Source organism: Mesoplodon mirus, assembly GCF_964341445.2.
Source record: "Mesoplodon mirus genome assembly, chromosome: 16".
In the NCBI taxonomy this organism is placed as follows: Eukaryota; Metazoa; Chordata; class Mammalia; order Artiodactyla; family Ziphiidae; genus Mesoplodon; species Mesoplodon mirus.
This window is the reverse complement of record NC_138992.1, coordinates 43,970,213-43,995,040: the sequence shown is the minus strand read 5'-3', so window position 1 is coordinate 43,995,040 and position 24,828 is coordinate 43,970,213. Positions and strand designations below refer to the sequence as shown.

General features: G+C 35.5%; 1 protein-coding gene across 1 annotated transcript in view; it reads left to right on the top strand.

Moving 5' to 3' along the window:
- Positions 1-24,828, top strand: part of LRRC69 (leucine rich repeat containing 69) — a gene marked incomplete at its 5' end in the record, with an annotated part of 106,540 nt that overhangs the window by 10,920 nt on the left and 70,792 nt on the right. Inside the window, 4 exon segments of the mRNA XM_082600975.1 lie at positions 4,505-4,631; positions 6,138-6,210; positions 8,902-9,097; positions 11,469-11,540. Coding sequence (XP_082457101.1) covers positions 4,505-4,631; positions 6,138-6,210; positions 8,902-9,097; positions 11,469-11,540 — 468 coding nt within the window.

Below are 24,828 nucleotides of genomic sequence, written 5' to 3'. Positions count from 1 at the left end.
AAGCATGTAGAAAACAAACTATGATTACCAGGGGGGAGGGGGGAGGGATAAATTGGGAGATTAGGATTGACATATGCACACTACTATATATAAAGTAGATAACAGGGAACTCTACTCAATACTCTGTAATGGCCTATATGGGAAAAGAATCTAAAAAAGAGTGGATGTACATATATGTATAAGATTCACTTTGCTGTACACATGAAACTAACACAACATTGTAAATCAACTATACTCCAATAAAATTTTTTTAAAAAATTGTCCATTAAAAAAAAAAGAATTAGCAGAGTGAGCCCTAATGCTGCTCTGTCCCACATACCTTGGCCATATACATAACTAATTAAAAAATGTAAAAGTCTTATTTTTCTTTTATTAATTTGATTCAATTATTATTTTTTTAACTAGTTTACAGAATGTGACACTGTATTATGTACTATTTAGGTACAGTGAATGGAAATATTCCCTGTCTTTTAAGGAACTTAAGGATTAATATTTCAAATACCAGCTCAAACATATTTGTACATGTTACAGGTGAATGATTTAATAGTTTGTTCCAAAATGGTATCACCAAGCCATAATTTATTTTAGAAAGACTTTCCGATAAAAATGGACATTTGAGCTGGTATTTTTTACATAAAAAAAAAATTATCCAAGTTAGTCATGGAAATCATTTTAAAAATCAAAAAACTAATTGAAAGATAAAATAAAGAGCATAGAGTTTTCTAGTGATAATTAATAGCTACAAGCACAGCATAATTAAATGTTAGGATAAGTTGCCTGGCTCAAGTCCTAGGCATACATATGATAGGCATCACATTGAATTGATTATAGGGGTTATTGAGAATGAGCAGATGGTTAGAATAAAGAAGGCATGCAGCCCATTAGAAGAAAGTGAATCCAGCTGGGTAGATTGGCACTGACTGAGCTCAATAGATACTTGATTTTGAAAAAAGACAAATGATATGGAGCCATAATGAGTATCTTCACAGTTTGAACCATTAGCTTATTAAAGAAATGGTCTAAGCAGACAGCATTCAACTAATATTTATTGAACAGCTATTGTATTCCAGACACTGTTTTTTTGTATGCTGGATGAATTACAGAGACCCTATCATTGCAAAATTTCCAACTTTATAGTAAAGGTAAGATATATACATGAGTCACTATAATACACAGCAGAAGATAATAATTGGTCATAGAAAGTACACAGTGTTATGCAACTACAAAAGGAGGATGGCTTCCAGGAGAAAGTGATATATGCCAAGGGGGAGCATTAAACACAGAAATCCATTATAATAATTGGAGAACCAAGGTATAGTGATAGTTTAATGGAAAGAGGATCCTGAGCACATTATCACTGTAGAAATAATTTTTAAAAATCCAGCAAAATTAACTGATTAACAGAAAGTCATTATTCCTGTGGCCAACAGAATAACAGAGGTAATTTTCTCTTTCCTGAAAATGTCATTCATAAGTGGCTGTGAATTTAGAAATCTTTGAAAAAAAGGAGTTAGAAATCATTAAGAAAACAGGTTTAAAAATTGAAAACTGAGTCGAAGTGTCAACATATATACTATATGAAGCATTCCTAACATCTTGTTCCATGGTCTTCTCCTGAGTCTAAAAGATTATAGTTAGCATTTCATAATATCCACTATTTGCCAGGTACTTCATTATATTGTCTCTAATCCTTAAGGCAGCCCTGAGAAGTTGATGCTAGTATCTCCATTTAAAAAAAAAGAAAGAGAGACAGGAATTTGAGTGACTTTCTTGAGATCCCATAGTGAGTACATTGCATAGCAGATGGTCTCCAAAGCGTGTGCTTTTGCCTATTGCAAAATACTGACTAAATGGTATAACCCACAGAACAAGAATATTTAAAATGAGAAATCCATATATTGCATACAATTCTATTGTGTGTGTTAATGGGTGTATGTGTGTATGAATGAATGTATATATTATGTGCATATATATGATCATTCTGAGCAACAATAAATTCTTTTTATAAATAGTTTAAAGTAAATAGTGTAATGAAGAAATTAGGAGTATAGGCCATTTAGTGAAGCTATGTTATTTCACCGTAAATCACAGCTTGTACCTCAGATCCCTTTTCTGTAAATTAGGGGTAACTTGAAGTCCACCTGAGGCAATGTACAAGGTTGCATGGCACAGTATTTGGCACATATTATATTCTATTTAGATGTTAGTCATTAGTATTAATAAGTTAATCAGTATTTTTTCTTCTCAAACTTCTTATCCTCTTCTCTCTTTATCCAAAGATTGCTACACATTAAATCTAGAGTCTATAACCCAAAGGCATCAATGGACACTGACATGCTTACCTCATATCCAAGATGTAAGAGGAAAGACACACATCCATTTCAAGGCAGGCTACAGACAGGTTATAACTTAGAAGTATGAGTAGGCCAATGCAATTAAATAAATCAAATCAAATTTAGGACGAGTTGCGATACACAGACACTATTTGGGACAAGCATACAAAGATGTGGAAAAGGCTACAGGGAGCCAAGAAACATTTAGGACATACTAAGTAGGGAAATTCCTCATGGACTGATTATTTGGGCAACTCTTTAGATATAATCCAGTAGGACAGGTAAAAGGAGTTTAAATGATAAAATAGTCCATTCTTTACATTCTTAAGTTAGGTAATGCTACAGGCAGCCAGTAATGAGGACTAGTGTTAGGGTAATTGCAATGAGAGTTGGAAAAGTTGCATCTAAGAGGCATTTTAAGAATAGGACTTGGTTACTGATTGAATTTAGGTGGCGAGAGAGAGAGAGAGAGAGAGAGAGAGAGAGAGAGAGAGAGAGAGAGAGAAGTTCTAGGTGATTCCAAAGTTTGGCTACCATATGATTATGAGAAAGATGAGTGCATTAGCCAAAGTGGGGAGGGGAAAAACAGATCTCATTTGTCCACTGACATTGTCTAGTTTAGATTCTGAACTTAGAGTGACAACATCACATCCACTTACGTCTTTTGAGCCAAAACCAACAAGATGAAATTTTTACAGGGATAACTGTAAATTCCTACATTTAAGTTAAGAAAAGCATTCAATTGCACAAGTTCAGGATGTGAGTTATCTCCTTGACAGTAGGTTTTTCTTGGCCACAGACAAAATTAATTATGTACCAACCATGTGCCGCATTTCTGAAAGAGTGCATGTTGTAGCCATGTTAGGCTGCAACAGAAGTGTAGTCATCTGCCTGAGGCAGATTCCATGGTCCAAACGGATCTATGTTATGAGATCACATTTCCTGTCTCACTCTAGGTACCATGTTTCTAGAGAGGAGTACTTAGAAAAATTAGAGTGTAACCAGGATGGTAAAGGGTCTGGAAGTTATGTCCTGAGGGAAATGGTTAAGGAAGAATGGAACAAATTCAAGGGGAAGTTCCTTCTCTCATCCAGGGCTATCACCCATTTGTATTTTGGATCCTATCCTTGCTCGTCTACTAAAGGATTTTGATTCTGCAATTATCCCTGTCCTTGTATCATTAGTTTCTCACTATCTACAAGATTATTTTCATCAGCATATAAATAAGCTGCACTATATTTTATTTTAAACAAAATACAAACCCTCCAGCTCCCTCCTAATTTTCTAGTGTCCCTTCATAACAAAAGTTCTTTAAAGAATTGTATTTTAGTCATTGTCTTCACTTTCTCACATTTTCTCCACAGCATACTTCAGTTTCCTCCTCAGCACTTCACCCCTGTTATCAAGGTCACCAATAACTTTCTTGTTGCTAAGTCCAGTGGTTACTTGTATGCTTTTATTTTACTTAACCTTCCTTTAAGATTTGACTCGAATCTTCCTCCTTAAAATAGGGGTGTGTTGGGGACCCCTGGATTAGAGGATCTAGAGGATCTTTCTAACTCCTTTTATGTGTGGTCCTTCCTATGTCTGACCAATCTGATGTTAGTAGGTACATAGGGCAGATCTTCCCTGCCCTACCATATCATGTCAATAGTTTCTCTTATGAACTTTGTGATCACAGAGTGATGTTAAAGGCCTCCCTCCCACCCCACCCCCATCCATGTATTATAGAAATCTTATTGGCCTAAGTGAAAAAGCTCATTTGGGATTAGTATGACAGAAGGACCTCAGATCTTCAGCTAATTTCTGATTTCAGGAAATTAGCCCCTTTGCTGAATTTTTAATGTTAGGATACTCCTGAGTTGCTCAAGTGACTTATGAATGGATCATTAATTATGTTTTTGAATACCTGTGAAATGGTTTGTAATACAATTTTAATGAAGTTAAGTACTTTAATTGAGAATTAAATTGTGCTTAAATTAACATAAAGTGTTTGAACATGAACTCAAATGACCTTTATTTATATAGATAATTTTAGGTACATGTGAAATAATTAAGATTATGTTGATTTTTTTAGGTTATATGTATCTCAGCAAAGGGGCTTAATTATTTCTTTTTTCTCATGTAAAGTGGATAATGTATGAGTTCATTAAATCTCTATATGTTTGCAGTTGACAGCACTAAATCTGGGAAACAACCTTTTGGAAGAAGTTCCAGAAGAGATGAAATACCTTACATCCTTGAAGAAGCTCCATTTATTTGGAAATAAGATTCATAGATTTGCATCTGGAGTATGTGGTTAATCAAAGAAGAGCATAATTATAGTGTCAAACTTAATTTCCTTATATTGAACAATTTGAAAGTAAAGTGAAAAAGGAATTTTACGTTTTAATCTTTTTTGCTTGGAGATATTTACACTTGAAATTAGGGAATTTGTGTAACAACTTTTTTTCTGACTACCATATTATATATTTCTTTACATATAGATTTAAGAAAATAAGTAAGCATTAGTGTTAGTAAATTTTCCCCTTTTCAGAATCAGTGTACATTTAGACTCTCAAATCTGGACACCCTTTCTCTGGGCCAGAGAGAAAACTAGTTGAAAATCAAATCAAGAAAAGCTCTACACAGCTCTCCTCGTTCTTTATACTTTTTACACTGTCTCAAACACTAAGTCACAATCTTTGCTCAAGATGTTAAGCTTAAATCAACTTGGGGAGAATTTTAAAGAAAAGATATGAGATTCAATAAATGGCATTTTTTTCTTTGTGTTTCCCTTAAACTAATAATTTCTCCATTTAATATGACATTTTTCCTATTTAATATAGGTAGAGTATGCTTAAGAACAGAACACATGACAGAGATCCAGATAATTTTTATAGGTTCATTAACTCATGTAAGGCATTTTACTACTTTGTGTCCCCAATAGTAAAATTAGAACTATATAATGGAATTTATAAAGTTCTGTGAACTTTTGAGGCATGGGTGCTATATATCATCATTGTTATCATTGAGCAGCATTTATTAAGGGTATTATTTCATGGGTCCTCAGTTAGAGGTATATAGGAAAGAGCACAAGCAGATTCTGGTACTATCTCTTTAAAGTACTTTAAAATATTAGCTCATGTATCTTGCAAAAATATTTTTCCACAAAAAATGAAACTCAAGTGCATAGTCCCCTAGTACATCGACTTTGTCTTGAGCTCCCTGCAGAAGCTGGTGACCCAAGAGGACCTGTTCCCCACTAAATACATCAGAGAATTCCCGAACTCCGTCCAGTCTCCGGTGAAGAAGATCAGCAAGTAGCTGTTTCACGCACCAGCGCCCATATACTCCTTCCACTTCAAGGAGACTCTGGCTCTGGAATAGAGTTGAACACACTCTACGTCCACTCCACCCTCTTCGCCAGGGAGTTGTGGGCCGTGGTGTGTTGGGCTGGTTTCCCGTGTGGTTTTCCTATTTGGTGGATGAGTTCGGCTTGTCAGGAAGACTCTTTGGACGTCATTCATGCATTTCGCAAACATTTATGGGACTACGGTTCTGAGTTTCAAAAACAAAACTAAAACCCTAGGTTCCAGTGCCTTTTATAATAGTTTCCGGTTCCAGTTTGTGGTGAGTTTGGCTGTACCGCTCTATCCTCAGGTGCCAAGACTTAGCTTTCTAACTGGGATAAACTATGCCTTTTTGATTAAGTTAATCTGAGAGGGTATCAGTTACCAGCAACCCAAAGAGCCTCGGCCAAGGCAAGAAACCAGAAGGAAAACAAAGGTGTACAGAAAAGTGACTAAAATTATTTTCTAACAGATGGCTTACAAAATTTGATCCTGCTTAATCTGAACAACAATCAGCTTACAAGGATTCCTCAAGAAATCGGCAGGTAATTTTGTTTTTACTGAGAGCTGGTTACCACTACTCCCCCCCATGCCCTCCCCACCAAACTGCCATTTCTCCCCATCCTGGTCATTTGAACACGGTATGCCTAGCCTCAAGTCCTTGTGGGATTTATACATAACAAAGAGGCACCTGAAGGACTGAGGCAAGCCACTGATTTTAAGCAGATGATTCTTTAAACACTTCAGAGAAATGAGAAACAGCATGACTTGGTAGTCTAAGTATGAAAGTGAGGGTTTGAAACAAAGTTCTAAAGTTGATTGTGTTATTGATTTCCTAACTGGGGAGTTCTTGGAGCTTGCTCTGCTACAGAATTGGGGACATTAAACTTTACTGTAAAGCATTTTCAGCTTGATGGAAAAGGTAATATGAAAGCAAAGACTTTAAAACCTATATGTCGTTTTCATAAAAAAAACACATTTTATTATCATTAACAAAAACAAAAACAAAATGCTATTTTTCCTTACCCTGCACATTTGCACAGATGGGCTGCTGTTACAGTGACTCTCTGGAGCCAGCTGAGGGCCTTGTCCTTCTGCAGGCAAAACACCCTCTTGGGCTTTTCTTTTGACAGATGGAGACAGAACCCTACTCAGGTTTACTTTGGAGACTCTCTTTATTGCCTATCAAACAGAAACAGATGTATTACAACATAAGAACATCCAGATTTTTAAAGGATACAAAACTTAAATAGTTCTCAACAAAGGGCTTTCTGCAACACCTAAAGTTTATTCCAATTTACTTGTCTATAACTCTAGCTAATGTATTTTTCCCCAAATAGATTTTTACAGAAAAAGTAATGTTTTAAATCAGAGCAACTAGAAAAAATTTTGAAGCTATCTAATTTATGAAGAAGAGGAATATTTATGGTAATGAAAATGCCAATAGTTGTCTGCTTGCTTTTTCAATCATTCAGCTTATCAACTGATTTATGTGTTGGTCATGTAATGAAAAAAGGACACCTTGGAAGATCTGGTGAACTAGGTTCAGATCATAACTTTGTGCAACTAGCCTTATGACCTTGGCCAAGTAATTTAACTGTCTTGGACCTTGGTTTTCTCATCTCTAAAGGAAGAATTGTGAGGAGATGAACTTTGAAATTCTTGCAGCTATAACATGATTTCACAATTTAGTAAGCATAGAGCTCCGTTTGGAGAACAAAGTACAATATTGTCTTTTGTTAAATGTATTCTTAACAATTTTAAGTGTTTTTTTATGTTATTGTAAATGGAATTTTGAAAACTTTTATTTTCAGTTGTTAGTGGCTACAATATAGACATAAAATAGATGTTTTAATAGTGACTTTGTAGTCTGTGACCCTGCTTTTAGTTCTAGTAGGTTTGTTTGGTTTTTTTTTGCAGTACCTCTCTTTAACATTTTAACATTTTGATTTTTAATTTTGAAATACTCTCCTCTCATACCTTTAGAAATTCCTTGTTAACCAGGTTCATCTATTTTTCTGCTCATGCCTTCTCTGGGTGCCTTTGGTTTTTGTTTGTTTGTTTGTTTGTTTGTCAGATGTTCATATTTCTCAAGAATCTTTTCATCTGCTTCCTCTCTATCTCCTTCTGTTCTTTTGTTGTTGTTATTCTTTCTTTCAGTCTCATGTATTCACATGGCTTCCACGATCGAGTTCATAGAATCTTCCCCCAAATCTCTTTCACTAGCACTGACTATTGTCGTAAGCAACAGTCCCCCATTTTAAACTGTCTAGAAATGTCACCTCATTATGTTACTAATTTAACTTCAACAGCTTGAGTGCATTATAAATCTTGATTCTTAGCTTTGCAAGAAGACACATCTGCATTTGAATCTTTACATGGTTTTCTGATGTTTAAGTTGGGCAAGTTATTCACTGCTTCTGATCCTTTATTTTCCTCATTTCTGGATTAAGGGTAATAACTCCAGCCTTAGGGTTGTGCTGTAGATTAAATTTAATGCACAAGTACATAGTTGGTGCTCAGTAGTGCTAATTTGTTCCTGCTTCTTTATTCAAAATGCTAATATTTTCTCAGTTCACTATGTCTTCCTGTTGCCCTAATTTTACAGGTTCTATTATTCAAGGCCAAGTTCAAAATGTTGGTTCTTCCAAAATGCTTGTGAGGGGCCTCAGGTACTATATCTGCAATTATAGACTCAAATCTTAACCCTTTTCTCCTTGTTTGTTGGCATTTTCTATCCTCATTTTATGGCTCTATCTAATATCTCCTTCTAGACAATGATATACATAAAGGGAGAATTTGTGGCTGATCTGTCTTTGCATCTTCTGTAGCAACTAAGTGGTACAGGATGTATAATCTATATCTAAATCTATACCTATCTATATCCATGTGTGTGTATATGTTCTCCTTTGTCCTCTGGCTTCCTCTTCAGTATAGCTACTGTATATGTACAAAGAATGAAGATAGAATTTTCTTTTTCTTAAATCTAAGTTTTGATTAGATAAAATTTTAACTTTTAACATAAACCATCTGATTATAAAATATCTTTAAAAGTTAAATTACAACAAAGTTTTTTATGCTCAAATGATTCATAGTAGTTGTGAACACTTGACTGAAGAAAAGCTCAGGTGAGCTACAAAAAATATGAATTGATACGTGGCTCTGATAAGTGGGGTCTGTACAATGGGCTTTCTTATTCTTGTGAATTTCATTCATACACTTTGTTTATTTTTTAGATTAAAAAGCCTTACATATCTGAGTATAAATCATAACCAGCTAGCCAGCATTCCTAGAGAACTTTGTTTCCTTGAGAATCTTTCTGACCTTCAACTTAACTACAATCAGCTCATTTGCATACCCAAAGAGATTAATTTCTTGAAGAAGCTCCAGAAACTTCTTTTGGTCAGGAACAACATTGAATCTTTGCCAGAGGTAAGCAAAAGATGGAACCAAATTTTCTTTTGTTGGTGAAGAACTCATTACACCATGATAAGGAGCAGTTGTAGAATAGATTTGGGCATCTGAGTACAAGAGGGCATTTGCTTTCCGTCTGATTAGGTATAATCAGTTCCCAAATCCCTATGACAAAGGAAGGTTATAACTTGGATTTTTTCACAAAGCTAGGGATGCCAGATTTAGTAAATAAAAATACAGAATGCTTAAATCTGAATTTCAGATTACCGATGAAGAAATATTTTTAGTATAAGTATGTTCCAAATACTGCATGGGACATTCTTATATGATTTAAAAATCTTATTTTTTTTTTGTCTGAAATTTAAATTTAAGTGAGTGTCCTGTATTTTATCTGGCAACTCTATATACAGCACAAAATATTAGTACTTTTTGGTTTTCAAGTATGTGCTAGTTATCTTCCATTTTTTCTTTACATCCACTCTCCCTCCTTTTCCACCCTGCTCTGTGCCTGGGAGACTGACCCGTATGGGCATCAATGAGCTCCTTTGTCCTCAGGCTTCCTCTAGGATATGGCCAATGAGGGGAAATAGCAGGAGGTGAAAGGGCAGGGGGATATTGAGTACCATATAGTTTTCCTCTGGTGTTCTCTCTAATAGGGTGCTGTGAGTTACCTTCATGCTTTTCTGGAGGATCATAGCAAATGTCAGGTGATCCTCAATGGACATTATTACATTCCCTTGACTCTTTAGGCCTGTGGTATTAAAGAACTCCCTGCTGTTGCTAGCTTTTGGGAACCTTGTGGTTTTAGGGAACTACCTTTCTTGGTTTAGGGAACCTTGTTGATTTCCCTGAACCCTGTCAAACTTTTATAAATAGTGGCTTTATTAAACTCTCCTCAAATTTCCCAGTTTAAAAGTACCGTTTCCTGTTAAGAACCTGTCAACTGAGCCTGCGTGCTCTGGAGACTGTGCGCCACAACTAGAGAGAAGCCCGTGTGCTGCAATGAAGAGCCTGCACTGCAACTAAGACCCGATGCAGCCAAATAAATGAATACATTTTTTAAAAAAAGAATATATTCCCTTTAAAAAGTCTGGGCACCCTGTAATGTGATATGTAAAAATATACCAAGGTATAGGCTATAAATAAGTATATTTCAAAAATTTTATTATTATATTCCTTAAAAATTCGACTTACTATGAACAAGTAAGAAAATGTCTTGGAATTACAGATTAAACCTATTAAAAGCATGTCTCCCTTATTTGAGGGAAAAGCAATAACAGCAGCAATATGATCATCATGAAGCATTATATTATTTAGTGTTCATAACGACTTTATAATGTATCTCTTATTATACCCATTTTAGAATAAATATCAGAGAGGTTATGTGACTTGAACATAGTTTGCAAAAGTCAGGAAAATAGCTCAGATCCATGTCTGTCTAACTTAAACGTCCATATTTCAAATCAATAGTCTTACCACAATTTTATAAATCCAAGGCGTTTAGACTTTAAAAAATTTGCATGCTAGTAAGTCCTGTCCTGAATTATCATGTAAAGAATGCCTATAATCATTTATGTCCTAGTACATTTAATACGATTCAGTCTCATTGTTCTTTTCAGTCTGAATTATAAATGATAAGGCATTACAGAAAATACTCATTATTTTTTGTTACTGAACATATTATGAATCATTTTCTGGTACATTATAAATTATGTGTATGTCTGCACACATGCATATGAAGGTATATGCCCATCCAGTTACATTGGGCATGTGGCTAGACTAACAGATTTCCCTTATAAGGAAAGGGTTGTGTTAGCACAATGCCACACAAAAGGTGGATGTGAAATAAATGCCAGTGGAATTGTTGATAGAAATAGCTTTCTAAGATTACGTCTGTGCTCTGTCTCCCAAAGGTTCTTTCTGTTTTAATGATAGAAATGTTTACTAAGTGCTCACTATGTATTAAGCCCTTTAGTAAGTACTTTTGATTAGTAATTTATTTAATGCATTCAGCATCCATATTGAAGATAGTGGCTTCCATGAACATTTCCATGTTACAAATGGAGAAACTAAAGTACAAAGATTAAGAAATTTGCCTATAGATATATAGTAAATGTTGGAGGTGAATTTGAACCTACAAATAGTTACTAGAAATAGTCTAGTTCTTGGTCACCATGTTATGTTACCCTGGAGTGGTCAGAGGAAATGGAGAATTGAAAGAATCTGGTGATCCAGACATAGTGATCTCCCTGGGGAGATATACTGAAGAATTGACCAGGTAATTAGGAAAGGTGGTCAACTGCATCAAGTTTAAACTTACAAGAAATGTTTGTGATTCTATATATTAGACTTTTAAAAAGCTCTCTCCCTCTTTTGTTTCCTGACACAGGGACTTTGTGATCTTTTCAACCTAAGGATCCTAGACATAGCTGGAAATGTTATTCAGATGTTTCCACCAGGAGTAAGTAGAGTCTACTTGAAATATAATTGAAAAATAATTTTTTTTATGCTATTGGGAATAGAAAAAATAGGCAACCAGTAAAACCTATAGTAACTGGAACCTTGAATTATACAGATAACTCAAAGATTTGCTTTGTTCTAGAATTTCAAGACCTGTTCTTTCCCATTCCTTCCTTTGTGTTCTGTGCCTGCTGAACTTGTTTGAACTGAGTGAACTCTGACTGTTATCATAAATATTTTAATATATTAGTTATGGTTAAATTTTTTTTTTAAATCATATACTGTTTTTGGTTACCTCAGACTTTTTGAAAATAATATGTTCCAGAGCATAAATTTTTATCCCTTGCAATTAATCCAAAAGAGACACTTCTATTAGTTGTTTTTAAGCCATAAACAATGAAAAATGAACTTTTTTTTTTTCATTTGGAGATGAATTTTGACTTTGCTTTATTTCAAATAACTGAGAAGTAGTTGGTCTTAGCAACTTTTAACTTCTGGGAAAGAAATGGCAGTTTTTCATGTTGGGGTGAGCATGTTTCCACTGCAAAGTAATAATTAGAAGCCCATCAATCCACAAGGTATTCAATAAATAGTTGTCGATCCATTAATCACTTTTTATGATTGATCAACACAAAATTGAGATTTCAGTCCTTTTAACCCACTGAGCAATATTTTACACTGAAGATGACTCAAATAGGAAAAATGAGTGTAATTTCTGTGTTTCAGAAAAAATGTAGAGTTTTTTTGTGGTAAATTATACATAACATAAAATTTACCATTTTAACCATTTTTAAGTGTGGCACTATGTATATTCATGTTGTTGCACAACCATCATCACCACCTATCTCCAGAAGTTTTCTATCTTTTCAACTGAAACTGGACCCATTAAACACTATAACTTCCCATTCCTCCCTCCCTCTAACACCTGGCAACCACCATTCTACTTCTTGTCTCTAAGAATTTGAGCACTCTAGGAATCTCATATGAATAGGATCATACAATATTTGTCCTTTTGTGACTGGCATATTTCACATAGTATAATGTCTTCAAAGTCTGTCTATGTTATAGCCTGTGTCAGATTTCCCTCTTTTTTATGGCTGAATAATATTCCATTGTATGTATATGCCACATTTTGTATATTCATTCATCTGCCCATGATCAATTGGGTTGCTTCCTCCTTTTGGCTATTGAGAATAATGCTGCTTTGAACATGGGGTACAAATATCTGTTCCAGTCCCTCCTTTCACTTCTTTTGGGTATATACCCAGCAGTGGAATTGCTGAGTCATATGGTAATTTCATGTTGTAATTTTTTTAAGGAATTGCCAAACTGTTTTCCAAAAATACAGTTTTGAATGTTTAATAAGCACTGGATGTTGTTAATGTTGACCTGGTAAATTCTGCAATATTTTATTCATCCTGCTACAAGATATTATTCATGTCTTAGTTTAACTCTTTTTCTGCCCTATGATGTCTTCTCTGATTGCCAAAGCAGCCTTCTGATGCTAATTCTTCTCTGGTACCATTATAGTTTGTACATACCACAAAGTAGAGTAAGTCTTTTCAAGTCTGTCTTCCCATTAGACTGTAATCTTACAGAGGAAGGGAGTACTCTTTTTAACCTTTATACCTGCAGTGTCTTAAATTTCAATTGAATAAATGTTAAACAAATAAAAATAATGTTCTTAAACTACATTCAGTGTTTGCCTTAGTAGTATCGTGAATTCACAGTTTCTTCTACAGTGATTCTGTACTTACAATTTTGATTAAAAAAACATTATTTAGATCCCATTAATTTAGAGTAATTTTGGCAGAATCTGAGTTAGTATCACCTTTGTAACATCTATTTCAGAATTTTCTGAAAACTCTGAAGTAAGATATTCTGTGAATTCATCTGAGCTTTGGTCCAACTGGTTCAAGTTAATAAAATTTCCAATAGGCAGAACACTCTATGACATTAATCACAGCAAGATCCTTTTGGACCCACCTCCTAGAGAAATGGAAATAAAGACAAAAATAAACACATGGGACCTAATGAAACTTCAAAGCTTTTGCACAGCAAAGGAAACCATAAACAAGACCAAAAGACAACCCTCAGAATGGGAGAAAATATTTGCAAATGAAGCAACTGACAAAGGATTAATCTCCAAAATTTATAAGCAGCTCATGCAGCTCAATAACAAAAAAACAAACAACCCAATCCAAAAATGGGCAGAAGACCTAAATAGACATTTCTCCACAGAAGATATACAGACTGCCAACAAACACATGAAAGGATGCTCAACATCTTTACTCATTAGAGAAATGCAAATCAAAACTACAATGAGATATCATCTCACACCAGTCAGAATGGCCATCATCAAAAAATCTAGAAACAATAAATGCTGGAGAGGGTGTGGAAAAAAGGGAACACTCTTGCACTGCTGGTGGGAATGTGAATTGGTACAGCCGCTATGGAGAACGGTATGGAGGTTCCTTAAAAAACTACAAATAGAACTACCATATGACCCAGCAATCCCACTACTGGGCATATACCCTGAGAAAACCATAATTCAAAAAGAGACATGTACCAAAATGTTCATAGCAGCCCTATTTACAATAGCCCAGAGATGGAAACAACCTAAGTGTCCATCATTGGATGAATGGATAAAGAAGATGTGGCACATATATACAATGGAATATTACTCAGCCATAAAAAGAAATGAAATTGAGCTATTTGTAATGAGGTGGATAGACCTAGAGTCTGTCCTACAGAGTGAAGTAAGTCAGAAAGAGAAAGACAAATACTGTATGCTAACACATATATATGGAATTTAAGAAAAAAAAATGTCATGAAGAACATAGGGGTAAGACAGGAATAAAGACACAGACCTACTAGAGAATGGACTTGAGGATATGGGGAGGGGGAAGGGTAAGCTGTGACAAAGTGAAAGAGCGGCATGGACATATATACACTACCAAACGTAAGGTAGATAGATAGTGGGAAGCAGCCGCATAGCACAGGGAGATCAGCTTGGTGCCTTGTGACCGCCTGGAGGGGTGGGATAGGGAGGCTGGGAGGGAGACGCAAAAGGGAGGGGATATGGAAACATATGTATATGTATAACTGATTAAATTTGTTATAAGGCAAAAAATTAAAAAAAATAAAAAATAAAAAAAATAAAATAAAATTTCCACATTTTATTAGATGGGACAAGTAATGGGGAAATGATGAACACAGAGGATAAATGACTGGCTCTAGGTTATGCCATGATTATCAGTGAAAGAGAGTAAGTTTCAGAATAATGGTAGTGAACTTTAAAAACAATTAGACCATCCTTTTCAGGAAGCAACATAGTATAGAAATGAAGAACATGGACTTTGGGGTCATATACACATGAGTTTAAAGTTCTAACTTTCTATTTTCTAAATTTGTAATCTCTAACAAGTGGCTTAACTTCTCTGAGTTGCCATTTTATTTGTCAAATGTGTATATTAATACCAATAACTTTGGGAAGGTTGTTAAGTTACATAATGATTTAAAGCATTTTGTACAAAGTTGGCATTCAAGGAATGGAAGCTCTTATGATTATATGTTGTATGTACAATATATACCAAGAGTGAAATACTACTAATATGTATAATTATAGTGATCATCCACTGTCTACTAGCATTAATAGGAAGAATTAACCTTGTGAGGTACATGTTCTAAAAACTTATTTTTATTATAAAATTTTCAAACATACATAAAAACAGAGAGAAAAGCAAAAGGAAATTCCATATACCTATTGCCCTGAAGTGTAGTATTAACCCAAAGATTTGAAAATGTGCTCTGTAGAAGTGTCTTTAAGTGGCTTATTGCTTACAGTTATTGCTTTTTCTTTCTTTCTTTCTTTTTTTTTTTAAATAGGGCTCTATTTAAATTTGTTGCTATTTTATGACCTGAAAGTTGGTATGCTATTTGGAAAATGCAGTTGTTTCACAGAAGTTTAGTTTTTATTCATATGGCTTTTAAATATTTGAAACTGAATTTTCACCAGGATTTTTATATAAGAGAATACATTAAATGGAGATCTGCAGTAAGACAATGGGACTGTTATAATTATTTGTTCATATGTGTTGAATCAAAAGAATTTCTAGATTATTAAGAAAAATGCCGTCATGATCAGATAGTGAGTTAGCTGTATTAGAAATGCATTGGTTCTTTTATTACCATGTAGTCAGATATAGTACATTGAGACTTTAATTTCTTTCCTTCTCTTTTTTTCTCTTCTTGATTTAAACTTAAAACTTTTTTTGAAAGTTGTACAAATTGTACATTCTTCTTAAAGTTTCAAACAACAAAGAAATACAGAATAATAATAAAAGTATCCATTCCAGGACCTCTACATGTGTCTTCTTTAGAAAAGTCTGTTAAATCATATATATATATATATATATATATATATATATTTAAGAATTTTAAAGGAGTTTATTGCCAGAAAGTGCCAGTGTCTGAAAAGAGAACCATAAATGCTCCTAAGCAAAGGTAATCACCATCCTTTCAAAATATGCCAACAGGAAGAGAGGTGCCAAAGCAATGTAGTTCCAGAAAGGGAGTCTTCCTCCTGCTTCCTTGAGGTGTGGCAGGAAGGTCCTCAAAATCAGGCTGTCCCCTGAGGACTTCATTCTAATACAGAGCAGGAAGTCACTTCACCTCTCCATGCCCCTTCTCGTTCTCTATCTTTCAAATGGAAGGTCTTTTGGTTATAATTATATTGTTTATCCTTTCCTGTGTATTGTGAGCTTGTTGGGATGATCACATTCATCATATCGCTGGACCATTTATCATTTGCTGGGCCATGAGGAGCCACATTTGAAACCCACCAAGAGGAATTCACAGCCTACAGAGATCTTAAACTCAGAGCACAATTCAGAAACTGGACATGATTTTGGTATTTTTCTTTGAGAAGAGGATGATGCATTTTCAGTTGGGCATAGGTATTTGAATGAGATTAGATGTGCCATTTTTGTAATTAGATATATGGAAAAACGAAAGTGTGTAGATGTGGGCACTGAAGAAGGTGGTTAATAATGAATAATACGTTTTTCACATTATACTATGTCTGGATTGGTTTCATAATACTTAATTTCCCAGTATAAATTTTCTTATTTATTTATTTATTTATTTATTTATTTATTTATTTATTTATGGCTGTGTTGGGTCTTAGTTGTGGCACAGGGGATCTTTCGTTGTGACACACGGGATCTTTCATTGCAGCACACAGGCTCCTCTCTAGTTGTGGTGCGTGGGCTTCTCTCCAGTTGTGGAATGTGGGCTTCTCTCTAGTTACAGTGTGTAGGCTCTCTAATTGTAGTGTGCAGACACCAGAGCACATGGGCCCTGTAGTGGCAGCACATGGGCTCTCTAGTTGTGGCATGCAGACTCAGTAGTTGAGGCACTCAGTCTTAGTTCCCTGGAACCCATGTCCCCTGTTTTGGACAGCAGATTCTGAACCACTGGACCACCAGGGAAGTCCCTGAATTTTCTTTTTAACGAAGTACCATCTAAGTATGTAAAAGGTGTCATTGGTAGTAGAAAGATCAGTAGAGAGAAAGCAAAACTCTGGGGCTGATTTCTTGATTTGATATACCATTGTACAATTTGAGGAAATTTTCAGTACCTCAGATAAAATTATTTGATATCCAATTCCTATCTAAGACATGTCAAACTTATTCATTTTAGTAGTTTGTAAAGTGTCCTGTGCTTCTTGGATGAATAGGGATTGTTAAGATATTTTTAAAGATAACTTTTTTTCTCCCATTTATTCTCTTCTCTTCAAATAACCTGTGTAAATAGCATTTTTCTGATTATAGAAGTAATTAATTAATTGTAGAAAATCCATAAAATAAACAAGGATAGAAAGGGCCAAATACAAGGTATCTTTAGGTTTGCCTCCCAAAGAGTATTTATTGCTGTTTTTTTTTCTTCAAGTATCTTATTTTTATATGTGCACTTAAAAAATTGAAAGCATATTTCATAAGAAATATGTATCTTGTTTTTTCTTCTAACATTATATATTGAGCACTTTCCTTAAATGAAAGTTCTTAAAATATGTGATTTTTAATGACTGGGTGTCCTTTTACCTTTTTTAATCATATCTTCCCTTTTTCTTACATTTTTTATTATATTGATGGACTTGGATGTGGATTTTGAATGAACAAGCCTTTGAGGAAAAGGACGATCTGAAACAAAAAGTCTTTTATTTGTATCTCTTTTTGGGAGAGTAACAATTTTGAGACATGGCCTGTGATGGACAGTGAACCATAAGGAAATATTGCCAGTTGCTCAGATGGTGGGAGAAACAGTGATGCTTGGTTTACGAGTTTCCTAGTCCTGCTGTAATGAGGTACCACAAACTGGGCATTAAAATAACATGTCACATATCTCTGTTATCTTGTAAGGACACCAGCCCTAGGATTAGGGCCCACCCTAATCTAGTATACTCTTGTTTTTACAAATTACATCTGTAAAACCTCTTTCTAAATAAGGTCACATTCTGAAGTTCTAGGTGGACATACATTTGGGGGTATGTCTCATTATATTTGGGTAGAACAACTCATTATATCTGGGTAAAACAATGAGTTTTAGTACTCTATCTAGCACCTGTATGTGTGAGAGATATAACTCTCCTAAGTGAGGCTTATATGACAATTCAGTTCAATCAAGCTAAACTCTCTTCTGTGTTTTGGTCATGAAGATTTGAAGAATTTCTATCCTCAGGAAATTCTGGGGAGACAAATAAACAAATATGAATGTTGTCCTCTAAGAACTTTGGATTTCATGTTTGAAGTACACCTTAGGGAGATCATAAGAAAAATATAAAGACAGAAATTTAAAAGTAGAAAAATTAAAGAAAGTGGCATTAATTAGCTTGGAAAGAAAAGGGAGGTAGGTAGGTGCTAATTTCATTGTTGAGTTCATTATATGAAGGGAGACAGCAACCAGCTGCCTTAATAACTTTTTTTTTTAAAATAACTTTTAATGATGGAGAAAAAAAAACACACTGTGATTTTATGCAGAAAGGCTTTGGATTAAGATATTATAGAGGGATTTCTAGGAGGAACGTGTTACCAAACTCTCTCTAGATTCTAAAAGAAAGAATAGAAAACAGTCTGAAGTAGTTATGATTCAGCCATTTCAAAAGGGAGAAAAGTAAGTCACTGAGTTTTTTAGTTACCTTGAAGCAATTATTTATATATATTTTTTTATCTTTTTATTATTATTATTATTATTATTATTAGTTTCTGCTTTATAACAAAGTGAATCAGTCATACATATACACCTGTTCCCACATCCCTTCCCTCTTGCGTCTCCCTCCCTCCCACCCTCCCCATCCCACCCCTCCAGGCGGTCACAAAACACCAAGCTGATCTCCCTGTGCTATGCGGCTGCTTCCCACTATCTATCTACCTTACGTTTGGTACTGTATATATGTCCATGAATCTCTTTCGCTCTCTCACATCTTACCCTTCCCTCTCCCCATATCCTCAAGTCCATTCTCAAGTAGGTCTGTGTCTTTATTCCTGTTTTATCCCTAGGTTCTTCATGGCATTTTTTTTTAAATTCCATATATATGTGTTAGCATACGGTATTTGTCTTTCTCCTTCTGACTTACTTCACTCGGTATGACAGACTCTAGGTCTATCCACCTCATTACAAATAGCTCAGTTTCGTTTCTTTTTATGGCTGAGTAATATTCCATTGTATATATGTGCCACATCTTCTTTATCCATTCATCCGATGATGGACACTTAGGTTGTTTCCAGCTCCGGGCTATTGTAAATAGAGCTGCAATGAACATTTTGGTACATGTCTCTTTTTGAATTATGGTTTTCTCAGGGTATATGCCTAGTAGTGGGATTGCTGGGTCATATGGTAGTTCTATTTTTAGTTTTTTAAGGAACCTCCATACTGTTCTCCATAGTGGCTGTACCAATTCACATTCCCACCAGCAGTGCAAGAGTGTTCCCTTTTCTCCACACCCTCTCCAGCATTTATTGTTTCTAGATTTCTTGATGATGGCCATTCTGACTGGTGTGAGACGATATCTCATTCTAGTTTTGATTTGCATTTCTCTAATGATTAATAATGTTGAGCATTCTTTCATGTGTTTGTTGGCAGTCTGTATATCTTCTTTGGAGAAATGCCTATTTAAGTCTTCTGCCCATTTTTGGATTGGGTTGTTTGTTTTTTTGCTATTGAGCTGCATGAGCTGCTTATAAATTTTGGAGATTAATCCTTTGTCAGTTGCTTCATTTGCAAATATTTTCTCCCATTCTGAGGGTTGTCTTTTGGTCTTGTTTATGGTTTCCTTTGCTGTGCAAAAGCTTTGAAGTTTCATTAGGTCCCATTTGTTTATCTTTGTTTTTATTTCCATTTCTCTAGGAGGTGGGTCCAAAAGGATCTTGCTGTGATTTATGTCATAGAGTGTTCTACCTATGTTTTCCTCTAAGAGTTTGATAGCTTCTGGCCTTACATTTAGGTCTTTAATCCATTTTGAGCTTATCTTTGTGTATGGTGTTAGGGAATGATCTAATGTCATACTTTTACATGTCCCTGTCCAGTTTTCCCAGCACCACTTATTGAAGAGGCTGTCCTTTCTCCACTGTACATTCCTGCCTCCTTTATCAAAGATAAGTTGACCATATGTGCGTGGGTTTACCTCTGGGCTTTCTATCCTGTTCCATTGATCTATCTTTCTGTTTTTGTGCCAGTACCACACTGTCTTGATTACTGTAGCTTTGTAGTATAGTCTGAAGTCAGGGAGCCTGATTCCACCAGCTCCGTGTTTCTTTCTCAAGATTGCTTTGGCTATTCGGGGTCTTTTGTTTTTCCAAACAAATTTTGAATTTTTTTGTTCTAGTTCTGTGAAAAATGCCAGTGGTATTTTGATAGGGATTGCATTGAATCTATAGATTGCTTTGGGTAGTAGAGTCATTTTCACAATATTGATTCTTCCAATCCAGGAGCATGGTATATCTCTCCATCTATTTGTATCATCTTTAATTTCTTTCATCAGTGTCTTATAATTTTCTGCATACAGGTCTTTTGTCTCCTTAGGTAGGTTTATTCCTAGATATTTTGTTCTTTTTGTTGCAGTGGTAAATGGGAGTGTTTTCTTGATTTCATTTTCAGATGTTTCATCATTAGTGTACAGGAATGCCAGAGATTTCTGTGCATTAATTTTGTATCCTGCTACTTTAGCAAATTCATTGATTAGCTCTAGTAGGTTTCTGGTAGCATCTTTAGGATTCTCTATGTATAGTATCATGTCATGTGCAAACAGTGACAGCTTTATTTCTTCTTTTCCAATTTGGATTCCTTTTATTTCCTTTTCTTCTCTGATTGCTGTGGCTAAAACTTCCAAAACTATGTTGAATAAGAGTGGTGAGAGTGGGCAGCCTTGTCTTGTTCCTGATCTTAGTGGAAATGGTTTCAGTTTTTCACCATTGAGAATGATGTTGGCTGTGGGTTTGTCATATGTGGGCTTTATTAGGTTGAGGAAAGTTCCCTCTATGCCTACTTTCTGCAGGGTTTTTATCATAAATGGTGTTGAATTTTGTCAAAAGCTTTCTCTGCATCTATTGAGATGATCATATGGTTTTTCTCTTTCAACTTGTTAATATGGTGTATCACATTGATTGATTTGCATATATTGAAGAATCCTTGCATTTCTGGAATAAACCCCACTTGATCATGGTGTATGATCGTTTTAATGTGCTGTTGGATTCTGTTTGCTAGTATTTTGTTGAGGATTTTTGCATCTATATTCATCAGTGATATTGGCCTGTAGTTTTCTTTCTTTAGGACATCCTTGCCTGGTTTTGGTATCAAGGTGATGATGGTCTCATAGAATGAGTTTGGGAGTGTTCCTTCCTCTGAAATTGTTTGGAAGAGTTTGAGAAGGATGGGTGTCAGCTCTTCTCTAAATGTTTGATAGAATTCGCCTGTGAAGCCATCTGGTCCTGGGCTTTTGTTTGTTGGAAGATTTTTAATCACAGTTTCAATTTCAGTGCTTGTGATTGGTCTATTCATATTTTCTATTTCTTCCTGATTCAGTCTTGGTAGGTTGTGCATTTCTAAGAATTTGTCCATTTCCTCCAGGTTTTCCATGTTATTGGCATAGAGTTGCTTGCACTAATCTCTCATGATCCTTTGTATTTCTGCAGTGTCTGTTGTTACTTCTCCTTTTTCATTTCTAATTCTATTGATTTGAGTCTTCTCCCTTTTTTTCTTGATGAGTCTGGCTAATGGTTTATCAATTTTGTTTATCTTCTCAAAGAACCAGCTTTTAGTTTTATTGATCTTTGCTATCATTTCCTTCATTTCTTTTTCATTTATTTCTGATCTGATTTTTATGATTTCTTTCCTTCTGCTAACTTTGGGGTTTTTTTGTTCTTCTTTCTCTAATTGCTTTAGGTGCAGGGTCAGGTTGTTTACTCGAGATGTTTCCTGTTTCTTAAGGTGGGATTGTATTGCTATAAACTTCCCCCTTAGAACTGCTTTTGCTGTGTCCCATAGGTTTTGGGTCATCGTGTCTCCATTGTCATTGGTTTCTAGGTATTTTTTGATTTCCTCAGTGATCACTTCATTATTGAGTAGTGTATTGTTTAGCCTCCATGTGTTTGTATTTTTTACAGATCTTTTCCTGTAATTGATGTCTAGTCTCATAGCACTGTGGTCAGAAAAGATACTTGATACAATTTCAATTTTCTTAAATTTACCAAGGCTTGATTTGTGACCCAAGATATGATCTATCCTGGAGAATGTTCCACGAGCACTTGAGAAAAATGTGTATTCTGTTGTTTTTGGATGGAATGTCCTATAAATATCAATTAAGTCCATCTTGTTTAATGTATCATTTAAAGCTTGTGTTTCCTTATTTATTTTCATTTTGGATGATCTGTCCATTGGTGAAAGTGGGGTGTTAAAGTCCCCTAGTATGAGTGTGTTACTGTCGAATTCCCCTTTTAGGGCTGTTAGTATTTGCCTTATGTATTGAGGTGCTCCTATGTTGCGTGCATAAATATTTACAATTGTTATATCTTCTTCTTGGATCGATCCCTTGATCATTCAGTAGTGTCCTTCTTTGTCTCTTCTAATAGTCTTTATTTTAAATTCTATTTTGTCTGATATAAGAATTGCTACTCCAGCTTTCTTTTGATTTCCATTTTTATGGAATATCTTTTTCTATCCCCTTACTTTCAATCTGTATGTGTCTCTAGGTCTGAAGTGGGTCTCTTGTAGATAGCATATATATGGGTCTTGTTTTTGTATCCATTCAGCCAATCTCTGTCTTTTGGTGGGAGCATTTAGTTCATTTACATTTAAGGTAATTATTGATATGTATGTTCCTATTCCCATTTCCTTAACTGTTTTGGGTTCGTTATTGTAGGTCTTTTCCTTCTGTTGTGTTTCTTGCCTAGAGAAGTTCCTTTAGCATTTGTTGTAAAGCTGGTTTGGTGGTGCTGAACTCTCTCAGCTTTTGCTTGTCTGTAAACATTTTAATTTCTCCATCAAATCTGAATGAGATCCTTGCTGGGTAGAGTAATCTTGGTTGCAGGTTTTTCTCCTTCATCACTTTAATTATGTCCTGCCACTCCCTTCTGGCTTGTAGAATTTCTGCTGAGAGATCAGATGTTAATCTGATGGGGATTCCCTTGTATGTTATTTGTTGCTTTTCCCTTGCTGCTTTTAATATGATTTCTTTGTGTTTAATTTTTGACAGTTTGTTTAATATGTGTCTTGGCGTATTTCTCCTTGGATTTATTCTGTATTGGACTCTCTGTGCCTCCTGGACTTGATTAACTATTTCCTTTCCCATATTAGGGAAGTTTTCAACTATAATCTCTTCAAATATTTTCTCAGTCCCTTTCTTTTTCTCTTCTTCTGGAACTCCTATAATTCGAATATTGGTGTGTTTAATGTTGTCCCAGAGGTCTCTGAGAGTGTCCTCTGTTCTTTTCATTCTTTTTTCTTTATTTTGCTCTGCATCAGTTATTTCCACTATTTTATCTTCCACCTCACTTATCCATTCTTCTGCCTCAGTTATTCTGCTATTGATCCCAGCTAAAGTATTTTTCATTTCATTTATTGTGTTTTTAATCGATGCTTGATTCATCTTTAGTTCTTCTAGTTCCTTGTTTACTGTTTCTTGCATTTTGTCTATTCTATTTCCAAGATTTTGGATCTTGGAACTAGAATCTTGGATCATCTTTACTATCATTATTCTGAATTCTTTTTCAGGTAGACTCCCTCTTACCTCTTCATTTGTTAGGTCTGGTAGGTTTTCATATTGCTCCTTCACCTGCTGTGTGTTTTTCTGTCTTCTCATTTTGCTTATGTTACTGTGTTTGGGGTCTCCTTTTTGCAGGCTGCAGATTCGTAGTTCCCATTTTTTTTGGTGTCTGTCCCCAGTGGCTAAGGTTGTTTCAGTAGGTTGTATAGGTTTCCTGGTGGGGGGGGACTAGTGCCTGTGTTCTGGTGGTTGAGACTCGATCTTGTCTTTCTGGTGGACAGGTCCACGTCTGGTGGTGTGTTTTGGGGTGCCTCTGGCCTTATTATGATTTTAGGCAGCCTCTCTGCTAATGGGTGGGGTTGTGTTCCTATCTTGCTAGTTGCTTGGCATAGGGTGACCAGCACTGTAGCTTGCTGCTCTTTGACTGAAGCTGGGTGTTGGTGTTGAGATGGAGATATCTGGGAAATTTTCGCCACTTGATATTATGTGGAGCTGGGAGGTCTCTTGTGGACCCATGTCCTGAAGTTGGCTCTCCCACTTCAGAGGCACAGCACTGACTCCTGGCTGCAGCACCAAGATCCTTTAATCTATCTGGCTCAGAATAAAAGGGAGAAAAAGTAGAAAGAAATAATTAGTAGAAGAAAGAAAGAGAGAGAGAAAGAAAGGAAGAAGGAAAGAAAGGAAGGAAGGAAGGAAGGAAGAAAGAAAGAAAGAAAGAAGGAAGGAAAGGAGGGAGGGAGGGAGAAAGGATGGAGGGAGGGAGGAAGGATGGAAAGAAAGAAAGAAAGAAAGAAAGAAAGAAAGGAAGGAAGGAGAGCAGGAGGAAGGATGGAAAGAAAGAAAGAAAGGAGGGAGGGAGGGAGTAAGGAAAGAAAAAGAAAGAGTGAAAGGATGAAGGTAGGGAGGGAGGGAGGAAGGAAAGAAAGAAAGAAAGGAAGAAAGAAAAAAGAAAGAAAGAAAGAAGGAAAGAACGACAGGATGGGGGAGGGAGGGAGGGAGGAAGGAAAGAAAGAGAGAAAGAAAGGAGGGG